Source organism: Sebastes fasciatus, chromosome 12 (genome assembly GCF_043250625.1).
Source record: "Sebastes fasciatus isolate fSebFas1 chromosome 12, fSebFas1.pri, whole genome shotgun sequence".
Taxonomy (NCBI): Eukaryota; Metazoa; Chordata; class Actinopteri; order Perciformes; family Sebastidae; genus Sebastes; species Sebastes fasciatus.
In genome coordinates, this window is record NC_133806.1 from 16,967,965 (window position 1) to 16,979,041 (window position 11,077).

At 38.7% G+C, this 11,077-nt stretch overlaps 1 protein-coding gene across 2 annotated transcripts; it reads right to left on the minus strand.

Annotated features, from left to right (window-relative positions):
• Positions 1-1,098: 1,098 nt before the first annotated feature.
• ecm1b (extracellular matrix protein 1b) lies at positions 1,099-8,124 on the minus strand. Of its 2 annotated transcripts, XM_074653640.1 has the most exons (11): positions 7,891-8,124; positions 6,788-6,844; positions 6,269-6,337; positions 6,019-6,078; positions 5,835-5,870; positions 5,447-5,724; positions 3,941-4,149; positions 2,548-2,842; positions 2,281-2,468; positions 1,882-1,969; positions 1,099-1,709 (listed from the first exon to the last, which is right to left on the minus strand). In XM_074653640.1, exons 1-11 carry the CDS (start codon positions 7,958-7,960, stop codon positions 1,530-1,532), a joined length of 1,530 nt encoding a protein of 509 aa, XP_074509741.1. In that variant the 5' UTR covers positions 7,961-8,124; the 3' UTR covers positions 1,099-1,529. The 2 variants fall into 2 exon arrangements, with proteins under 2 accessions (XP_074509741.1, XP_074509742.1); XM_074653641.1 differs by lacking the exon at positions 6,788-6,844 and having other exon boundaries at positions 7,891-8,100.
• Between the last annotated feature and the right edge of the window lie 2,953 nt (positions 8,125-11,077).

Sequence of the window (11,077 nt, forward strand, 5' to 3'; positions counted from 1 at the left end):
TCAAAGTCACTGCGTGTTCCACAGACTGCTCATATTTCAGAATAAAGCCTTGTGTAAACAAATGAAGGAATTCGGTCCATAGAAAAAACGCTTAAGGGCTTTTATTTTGGAATGAAAGCAGGACGTGTTGATTTAAAAATAAGTCTTTACTTTTTTTCATCTCCATAATATATTCTACAGATAGACCTCGAAACTGTAGTAAAGTCTTGCTGGTATGATGTCAATATACAGTCAATAGATCACTTTCACTGTCTGTGACTTTCTACAGAAGTCTAGACATGTAAACTGTATTAATGTAGCTGGTATGATGTCAATTTACTATCACTAGATCACCTTCACTGTCTGTTGCTGCTGTGAGACGCAGCATGTCTTATGTGTTATGTTGTTAATGACATGACATATCATCGAAACAAATAACTTAATTTGTTTTATAGGGGTTACATGTTAACCTTGTTGTGATTGTTTGTCTTTACTACTTTCGTATGCTTCTCTTGTTCTGTTGTTGTATTGTCTGTCTGGTACTGCCTGCTCTTTGTGTGCCTGTCTGCATGTCTTTTATGTAATGCTTTTGTCATATAATGCTTGTTGTGTATGCCAGCTGTCTTTTTAATTTGAGATATTTCTTTTTAGCCCCTACCCTCTTCCCTCAAGAGGCTTTGCCCTTTGCCAGGCCGGCATTGTAAATAAGAATTTGTTCTTAATTGATTTGCCTGGTTAAATAGAAAGGGTTTTGTTGATCAGAAGTTGAAACTGTTGAATGGACAAGGTTTGGCAAGATGGATTATTGTCATCTAGCGTCTCCACGCAGATGTTAAAAGGCTTCCTAGAAATCTGATTAAAAAGTTAAGAATGACTTGTTATACAACATTAAAGTCTGTGATTTTGTGTGACTTCCGTTAAACTGAAACGTCTTTCAATATCCACCTAAAAGATGCCCTTTCATAATATATTTTATTAACTTATCTGTGTTCAACACATTTACATTTAGTTGCCAAACAATCTTCATCATCTTGAGGTTTTATTAAATGTCATCTCATTGCACCAGGCACACTGTGGTTAAACAAAAAACATTGCATGTAAGAAGACAGTAAACTACAGTTACATTTAAAAAACGTTTTTATTAGAACTGTTGTAGATATATGACCTTAACCACAAAACCATATACAAAGAAGAGAACTGATCTCGCAGCTCCAAATGAATCAATAAAATGCATTCATAATCAAATATGTAAAGAGCAGCCTATAAAAACAGTGGTACAGTGACACAGACAAGTCTGTTTTACAAACTAAGCATTTAACAATATTTTTGTTTCTTTATAAATGTATGCTTGTTATAACAATGCTTCTCATCTGATCTCAGATGAAAAGATACAAATAACACTGGCAGTAGAAGAAGCTACAATTTGGTCCACATTTCCTTACAGACCTCTAATTGTTCCTGTTCGGCGATCGGAGGTCACCTGCTGCTAGGTTGCTGTTTCCCTGAATGGCCCGGTGCCAGTAGGGTCAGCAGCAAAAGGCCACAAGTGTTTAGGAGAGAGGGCACCTTTTCTTCTTCTTTTGGCGTATGGCGGTGGTTGCCTTGGTGATGGCATCCATGAGAATATTGGTGAGACACTGTTGCATCGTTTGTGAAGACATGCTGCAACAGCGGCGGACAGCTGGAGGAGCAGTCTTATGTGTCAAACACATCTCTGACATTTCCTCAAACTGGTTTCATGGAGAGAACAAGATGACAAACAGATGAGAAATAGCATTAGAAAATCTGAATGTTGGGTTAATAGCTCCTTTCATTTTCAAATATTACATTTCAATTTTTCTAAGTTCAAACTTTGATTTGTTCTGCTAGATTTTGTACGGACTCACTTCCTTTTAAACTCACCTTCTGATTAAAACAAAGATCCCTGTAAGTTTCAAACATGGGGCAGCATTGGTTCACAAAGCTCTTCAGAGGAAAACCAACAGGGAACCTACAGCACGGTGATATTGTTAGTATGTTTATAACTTTACATTGTGTACCATGTGTTTAGATCCATGACCTAATAACATCCATTACACAGAATACACTGCAGATAAGTGGTGTCAGCACATTTCAAGATAAAGAGATATTTCAGCATATTAGGCTGCTTGATATTCATTTATTTTCTGTGAAACAGGACAGACAGGAACAAAAGAGAAACTGTACCAATGCCAAATAGAAAAAGAATATAAAAGAGGAAGAAGATGAAGAACACAGACAGAAAAACAGATCCAAGGACAGATGTAGGAAGTACGCTCTTACTTCTTCTTGATCATCTTGTGAGTGTCACAGAGGTTGTGGAGTGCGAGCTCTTCCTTGTCGGAGGTCCTATTGTAATGCGGGTCGGGAGAAATCGTTTGGAAACAGTCGACTCGTTCCTTTGCGCCACCCGGACAACAGTGGTCTTGACCAATCGCGTCCACGCAATACCTGTTAAGCTCCCCACGCCACTAAAATACAAAAGGACAAGAGAATGCATCAAAAATGACTAAATTCAAATATTTGAGTTTGTAGTTTTTTTTGCTTTACCTTCAGATCAGCACAGTCGAGCACACCCTGCTCCTTTTTGCAGCACTGTTTGTATCTCTTTTCTATACGATTGATGGCCTTTGCCTGACGAACCAGCCACATGTACCCTTCACCTGGCATGCAGTTGGTTTTAAAGACGGGGCGTAGCTTCTGGTCCCGACACAGTGCTTCAATGTTGTCAGCGGTGGGGCGTCCGGGAGGAAAGTGCATTCTAACTTTCTTGGAAGCAGATGTTATCTGTTTCTTCTCCTTCTTTCTTCTGTTTCCTCTGACACTGTATAGAGTCGTCTTCGTCCTGTAAAGTACGAGGCATAAGGTCAGAGCCAAACCTGACCTTCTTTTGACATTTACCGTAAAACAAAGAAATTGTGTTTTACAATGTGTTGTTCTCTATTTTTCTTCAAATCACTTTCTTTCCTTTGTCTTTAAGGATAAGGTTGGTGTTACATTTGCCATACTGTCATCAAATCCCATGAAAAGACCAAAACCAAGCAGACTACATCAAGACCTGTGTTAAAAAAATGCGGCCCCATCATTCATCTGAATGTGACTACTCCACTGATGCAGCTGGGTTTCAATGCAGATGGCTCCAGCAAAAACAATGCAGGGTCTTCCAGCAAAGAAACAGTTGAAACTAGCTCCACTTTTGCTGGTCTACAATGCAGCATCATCCAGCAAGGCGCTAATGAACTACGTGCAAGAGTACAATATAAAATGATTGCCGCCATAACTTTCCAGAGCAGTCAAATCCTTCTTCATAATATTGTAAAGTCTTATGTGTTTTGGCATCTGATAAGCCTTCAAACTTATGGATCAGTTACTCAAGCTGGAGTTCCTGGATCATATTTCATTGTCTCACTGGTAACTGAAGAACCAGAATACTGTCTGATGTCGCTACCCTGTCTCTTTCAGTCCCCGCTCTCAACTGAAGATGTATATCCTTAATTTTTAAATGAAGGCTTGGTAATTTCCTAAAATAGCTTGGCACTGCAGTTTTTAGAAAATGTTATTCAAAGAGGGGTAAATAGTGCATTTGTTGGGGACTATTTTCAGCGGTGGATTAATACCCATTTGGTGCTCTAGTGAGTGTTTACAGCACCAGTATATATGTGGGATTGACTCAAAATAAACTACAGTGTCACTGTTCATTGTAATGAAGGATTTATTGACCATAAGAAAAATACAGAATATTGCAAGACATATTCTTTAAGGCATTAGCAGATGTTCAACACATTGAAAGCTGAAATCTGCAAATGCTAGATGAGCCTAAGAGAAACGTAGAACCCATATCATCACTCTTGAATTTCATTGATTTTAAATATCAAAGTAACTTGACTTGATTGTCACTATCAACCTTTTTCATGGTGTTCATTTTATTTCTTTCCATGCATACCTCTGGCAAGTGTTGGGGTCAAAGGTGAAGTTGGTTTTAGAGAGAAGCGGTGGCCTCGGCAGCCCCTCTGTTGCCTCGTAGTTTGGGTTTGGAGCGTCGTCATGGAAGCACTTCAGCCTATCGCTGCCAGCAGTCAGTTTGCAGCAGTGATAATGACGATCCTTTATTGATGTGTCTTCCTCACAGAAAGTGTTGACTGACAGCTCCCACTGTAGTAGGCACAGAACAATAACACAGACAGTATATGCATTAAATCCTTTAATACGGACATGAAGTCTGCATGCCTGGGGCTGTTGGTTGAGTGAATGGGCCACCCACAGTTATGTAGAGCATCTTAAGACACACTTAACCAAAACTGAAAAACAAACTTGGTAAGAGGAAGGTGATAAGATTAAGATAATGCTTAAAAAGTGAGACAGGTTTTTGCTTGACTTCAGACAGCTCCACAGGTGCTCATGCCAAGGCCTGTCTGTTATGTCAGGCTTGGCTGCACATGATGGACTTATCAACTGGAAGCGCCCAAGGCCTTCAACTTTGTTTCAAAAATGCAAATACCATCATCTCAGCAATGTGAAGAATGTTTTGTGCCCTTCTTTTCTGTTCGGGGTAATACAAAAACATGCACAAAAAAGACTGTGGTTTGAGTATATGACACTATGGGCCTGCTACATTACAGCGTCAGGAATGAAGTTAATATCAATATAAAGTTACAAAAGTTGGTAATAATATAACGTCTATGAGAGCCTTCCTCCACATGAGTTATTAAGTGGATAACATTAAATGTATCTTGGTTTTTAACATTAAAGGAACAGTGTGTAACATTTCTGGGGATCTGTTAGCAGAAATTGAATATAATATTCATAACTATGTTTTCATTAGTGTATAATCACCTCAAACTAAGAATCGTTGTGTTTTCGTTATCTTAGAATTAGCTCTTAATATTTATATAGGAAGCGGGTCCTCTTCACGCAGTCCGCCATGTTTCTACAGTAGCCCAGAACGGACAAATCAAACACTGGCTCTAGAGAGAGCCTTTCACGTTAAAAACCGTGATACCGCCAACCCCCGTCTGACTTCCGTTGCTCCTAAAGTAGTGTTATTATGGTAAGGATGTCTCTGAGCGAGGCGAACAGCATTACCACGGTTTTGCACTCGGAAACGCACATTATTGCAGTCTTGGAAAGGGAGGAGTGAGCGGAGGGGTACTCAGTTGGTTGCAATTTGCAACCACATCACTAGATGCCACCAAAACTTACACACTGTACCTTTAAATGATATTGGTTTTGGATCAAATTCTACCTCCACAGTGCATAATGTCATTATGTGTTTCATCATGCTTCTTGAGAAAGTAATTATGTTGAGACTAATGTGAAGAGATGCAAAAACATGATTAACAAAGAGGAGCAGAATTAGAGAAAAAAGATACAGGATGTCATATCATCATTTTACATTTATACAGACTAAGAAATTGCTGAATCGGCTGTAGGAGTTGTTGTGAAAACTCACCGCCTGTGTGAAGCAACACAGCGTCACTTCCCTCTCCCACGTCTGGTTCCCTTTGCAGCATGTTCTAAACCAGGACTCTGCATTGTTGACAGCACTTGCCCTTCGCTTCTGCTGGCCATAACCAGAGGCAGGAAAGAAAGAGTCTGGGTAAGTGGGACGATGGGCTGCATGGAGACAGATGGCTTGGAGATTGTTTTCGGTCGGTTGGCCGACGGGGAACTGAATGGGATCGTACTCGGGAGGAACATCGAAGGAACGAGGCCCAAAACTTGGTCGACCTTAGAGAAAAAGACGGGATTCATACAGTTATTTGATACTTCTATAGCAGCACGTAATACACATGAAGTATATGAAAACTTGAAAGAATGAGAAGAAAATAGATACGAACGTCCTCTAGGTGTCAAGATTCTTGGTCTGGAGTCGTCTGATAGAATAAGGAGTGTATTATTAAACAGTAATTTTCAAGTGTTTTCTTTATAGAATTGTTGCTTTATTGTACAGGATTTGTGGGAGTAAGACAGGATAAATAGATAGATAGATAGATAGATAGATAGATAGATGAAGATGCTTACCTATCTCACTCAGGGTATCAAACTGTTCTGGTGGAGACACGATAACCTGCTCTGTGAACTCTATGAAAACATAGAAAACAATGAACAAAAGACGATGGTTAGGACGATTCATTACTGGCCAGACTGAAGCAAGCAAGGCCGACAAATCTGAGCAGCCAACATGAGAAATGTTTGAAGTGGACATGCAACTATGGTATGTAATTATGTCAAAACAAAACTATAACAATATGTATAAGAAGACGAACAGTACCCGCGGGATCGAAGAGATCTGCTAAGTCCACCTCTTTCTGCAACATGAAGTCATCTGGTTGTTGCATCTCTGAAAGACACATTAAAACAATGATTTACAAAAAAAAACAGTTTTCTACAGAGTCTTCACATAGTAAGGCACCAGAGACAGAAATGCTTATGTTTTATATGTTCTTTACTTGAACCTGCCCTGTTGTACATATGTAGTTATGTATAACTTAAAATGTTATCCTTAACCTAAACTTAAAGGGGATCTCTCGTGATTTAGTATGTCACTCCAGAGCCGCAGAGGACATTACGCAGCCATCTTCAAAGGCTAAGTAATACTCCTCGTGACAAGCAAACTGAATGTCGTGCTTCGTAAAATCAGTACTCCTTAAACCTCAATCTCTCAAACTGAAGTCCTGACCCTTAAAATAGCCCCTCGAAGTAGAGAGAGCTGGCCAAATGCCACTCCGAACATCTGAGAATCTAATTGGTCCTTGCAGAGATACTGCACCAGTATGTGAACAACACGCACCTTGCATGATTTTGTCAATGTCAAAGGTGACCTCGCGCTGCTCAAAGTTGCGCTCATCTGGAAAATTGTACACACAAAGAGAGAGGGGCAGAAAGCCAAAGACAAAGTTATGCAACTCGTAATGCACAAATTATACTGAGAGACAGCCAGTGTATAGGGCTGCAACTAACAATTATTTTCATTGTCAATTAATCTGTTGATTATTTTCTCGATTAATCGATTAGTTTGGTCTATAAAATATCAGAAAATGTTGAAAAATGTGGATCAGTGTTTCCCAGAGCCCAAGATGACGTCCTCAAGTGGCTTGTTTTTTCCACAACTCAAAGATATTCAGTTTATTGACATAGCGGAGTAAAGTAAACAGAAAATATTCACATTTAAGAAGCTGGAATCAGATAATTTTTAAACAATTACTCAAACCAATTAATCAATTATCAAAAATATTAGCGATTAATTTAATAGTTGACAACTAATCAATTAATCGTTGTAGCTCTAAATAAGTATTCCTTTACTTAAGTAGTAGTAAGCAATACAAGAGTGTCAAAATACTCCATTATAAGTAAAAGTCCTGCATTTAAAATGTTGTAAAGTTTGGATGTGTTATCAGAAAAATGTACTCACATAATAAAAGCAGGCTAAGTACTCATTATACTGTCAGTGCATCATTAAATATTACATAACATATTATTACATATTTTAATGTTGTGGCTGGTTAGGGTAGAGCTATAATTTTGTGATATTTACATACTATTTGTTTTGTCTGTTACCTCATATGCAAAATCTTAATTTGCAGAGTATATTTATGAAATAAGTAGCAATAAGTAAAGCATCATGCCTTTGAAATGTAGTCAGAATATTCAAGTTAAGCATAAGTACCTGAAAGATGAACTCAAGAAAATAAGTACTCAGTTACATTTCACCACTGGAGACATCAGCTTTAATATAAAAGTCATTTAAAGTCTGTTTGCTGCAGGATTAATGGATATGCAAAATAAACGCACTTAACAGTAGCTCAGACGAACAAAAATGGAGTCAGCCAAGAAGCAACACAACAATATCTAACATGAGAATAAGAGAAATGGGAATATAATAAGAGGACCAACCTTCGGATGCAGAGCTCAGTAAAACCAAGAGAAATGCGGTGGAGCAGACTAGAGCCACGGTCGACCCCATTGCAAACCCTGCTAGTGTCTGTCCTGATCTGTTTGTCCTGCTGGCTGTCCTGATCCTAACTGTCCTGGCACAGTGCGCAGAGGCCGTCCAGGAAAACACGCTCTAATTGGTCCAGCAGAGGCTGCGCTGCTGTCGCTCTGTGAGAGAGGAACCACGCACAAACTGCTTTTATGGTTGTTGTGGGGTTTCGGGGGTTACGAGGCGGAGAGAGGAGGAGAAGAGGGAGGGAGGGAAAAAGTTTTTTCAACATGACTCATAGGTGATCCGTTTAAATCCTGGGTGCTGCTGCAGTTATGTGGGGAAATGATGATCTTTTAGTTAAAGGTCGCTGCTCCTGAGTTCATGTGTGAACATGATTCTTAGTTCAATCTTTTTATTTTTTTATTATTCAGACTGGCTGTTAACTCGTCACTCATCGCCCTGACATTAAAACCCATTATCATCTATTGGGAAATAAAAAACGATAACGACAATTCTTTATTGTCAGACAGGTCTGAAATTTGTTTTGCATCACAGCAGCTCCATTTGCAACATCACAAAAAAAGGACAAAGACAAGAAACAAGGATACTTACATTTAAACATTACAATCATAGAAGACGATATTCAGGGCCCTTCAACGTACATTTGATCTGGGATTAGGCTCCTGTGGTGGCAGTTTCTGTTAAAACAAGACACAAACCAACGTAACAACTTGTCTTTCAGTGAATTTAATAAAAAGGCATACATTAATAACTAAAACATCTGCAGATGGACTGCAGATGGACTCACGAGCACAGCCACCTGTTGTGGACTGTGGCAAGTGAGCCCCGAATACAAAGAGTAGTCAGTATTTATACATTTAAAGTATAACACGAAGATAAGTGCAAAGAAGAAAAGAAGAGAAGGATAGAAAGTATATCAATGCGTCAGCACACAGCAGACAACAGAGCATCACAAGACATAACAAGTATTTCAGCAATCTGTTGTTTGCAGTTACAGAGATCTAAAATGTCAGGTCACTGTCCTATGGTGACGAAGTTGAACATGTGAGGCCCTGAGATTATCTAAAGGTACAGTGTTAAACTGCAGATATGAAAATTGCCATTACACTCCATATTTAGTTTTAGGATTGACTGGTGTACAAAAGACTGCTTCAGTCTAACCTTATTAAATCGTGGAACCCTGTATCTCCGATTTGATGGTAACAATTCATATTCACTGTTCAAAACATGGTTGGGGTCAGAGACGATGGTGTTAGCCAGCCTTAATATGTTATTATGATAGGCTGATTCATGGAATTTCTCAAGAGGTTGACCTACAATCTTTGAGCAGATTTTCATTTGGTGAAGCAGTTTTAACTTTAAAGTAGTGAACTCTTGTACCATGTAGTATAACAATACTGTAGAACACTCATAATCACAGAAGTAAAAAAACAAAAGAAGAATTTGTTTACTCGCCATTATAAAACCAATTATACGATGTTGTCATTTCATTTAATTTCATTTAAAAATGTATTAGTAGTATATGTAGAATAAAAATAAAATAAAATAAAAAATAAATAAAAAGAGAATGATCATACCAACAAGTGGACGGTCAGAAACAAGTAGTATTACATACAATGAAAAGCATAAGAAAAAGAAATTGTAAAACACCTGATGCCTTGATTTACATATTCGATAAGGAGTGAGAAGAAGTATAAACTTATTTAATCCCACCCCTTCTCCATAAGTGAATTATTAATAATTAACCAGCTTCCTTATTGAGCCATACATATACTCTAATTAAATTTTCCTAAATTTGTCTAACTGTAATTATTATTATTTATAATTATTCTAACTATAATTGTTACCCTGTCACATAGGTGATTAAAAGTTAAAGGTGCTATCGATAACATTGGTAACATTCAGACACTAGATGTCGCATTCTCCCCGTTTCATTGCATTTACTTCATAACAAATCGTTGCCAACCACTTACCGTCAATCTCAGCCATTTATCCGTTTTTTTTCCAAACTGATGGTACGAGTCCACAGGATCCATCCTTTCCACGCTTCCCATTCATTGTCAATATGAGCAGCCGTGCAATGCATTCTGGTAGCTTGGCTTATTTCTCGCCACAAATATTTTCAGAAACACATTTTGGCAAACTATTTTCGTGATACAAGAGAGGAAAGTTTCCAAACGAGCCGCCATTGTTTCAGGTTTGAAAGCTGGGAGCAGCAGCTCACGAGGGAAAGCGTTTGTCCAATCAGGTGCCGAGCGCCTTGTGTCTAGTGGCAGCCCATCAATCGTCCAATGCTGGGAAGCGAGGCAATCGCCTGTGGAGTGCTCCTTTAAACCTGCATTTTTTTATTGCTATAGGATTTAGTCTTTTAGTAAAACAGTGGGGGAAAGGGGATGAATACGGTTTATGATTTTAAATATTTTTGCAAAACAAAAGTCAATATCAAGATAAAGTTGTCTTTGGCACCTCAATCTGTCCATCTCACCCCCCGTGTTTGTCATTGTTTGCTTATCAAGAGACAGATATTAAAGACCTTAAATTCCTTGTTATCTCACACTGAGTTGGAGTCCAGGGTTGTCGTGGCCTCAGATTCCAGTCTAAAACTCTGACTGTAACCTCTTCACAATCCCTCCCACCATGTTCTCGTGAAAAAAAGAGAAGCCAAATCAGCCCAGAGAAAAACTCCATGTGCAGACTGTAATTTAATGAGTTTCCACAGTTTTCTCTCTATAGGACACAGCTTAAACTGGAAGGATTATCCTGCATTTGCTGCTCTGCCCACAGCTCTTTTCCTCTCCCATCGTAAACAGTAGATATCAGGATGAAAGTTGGTGCTAGTGGGTGATGGGAGTCCGGAAACTGTACAGAAGTGTTTGTCCATGGTAGAAATTCCCCTGAGAGGTCAGAGAGCAAAAACAAACACAGACATGGCTGCATAGCACTCTCTCTCTTACTCACACTGGGAAAAAAAAGAAGGTCTGTGGTTTGTCTTGAAAGTCTTGAGACAATTGAATGCAACAAATTTAGCTGAAAACTGTTTTCATGGTCAAAATATGTACACAATGTCTCTATACGGACTTTAAGCGTCCAGAACAGCAAAAGTATCTTAGAAAAAAAAGAAAAAAAGAAACCACA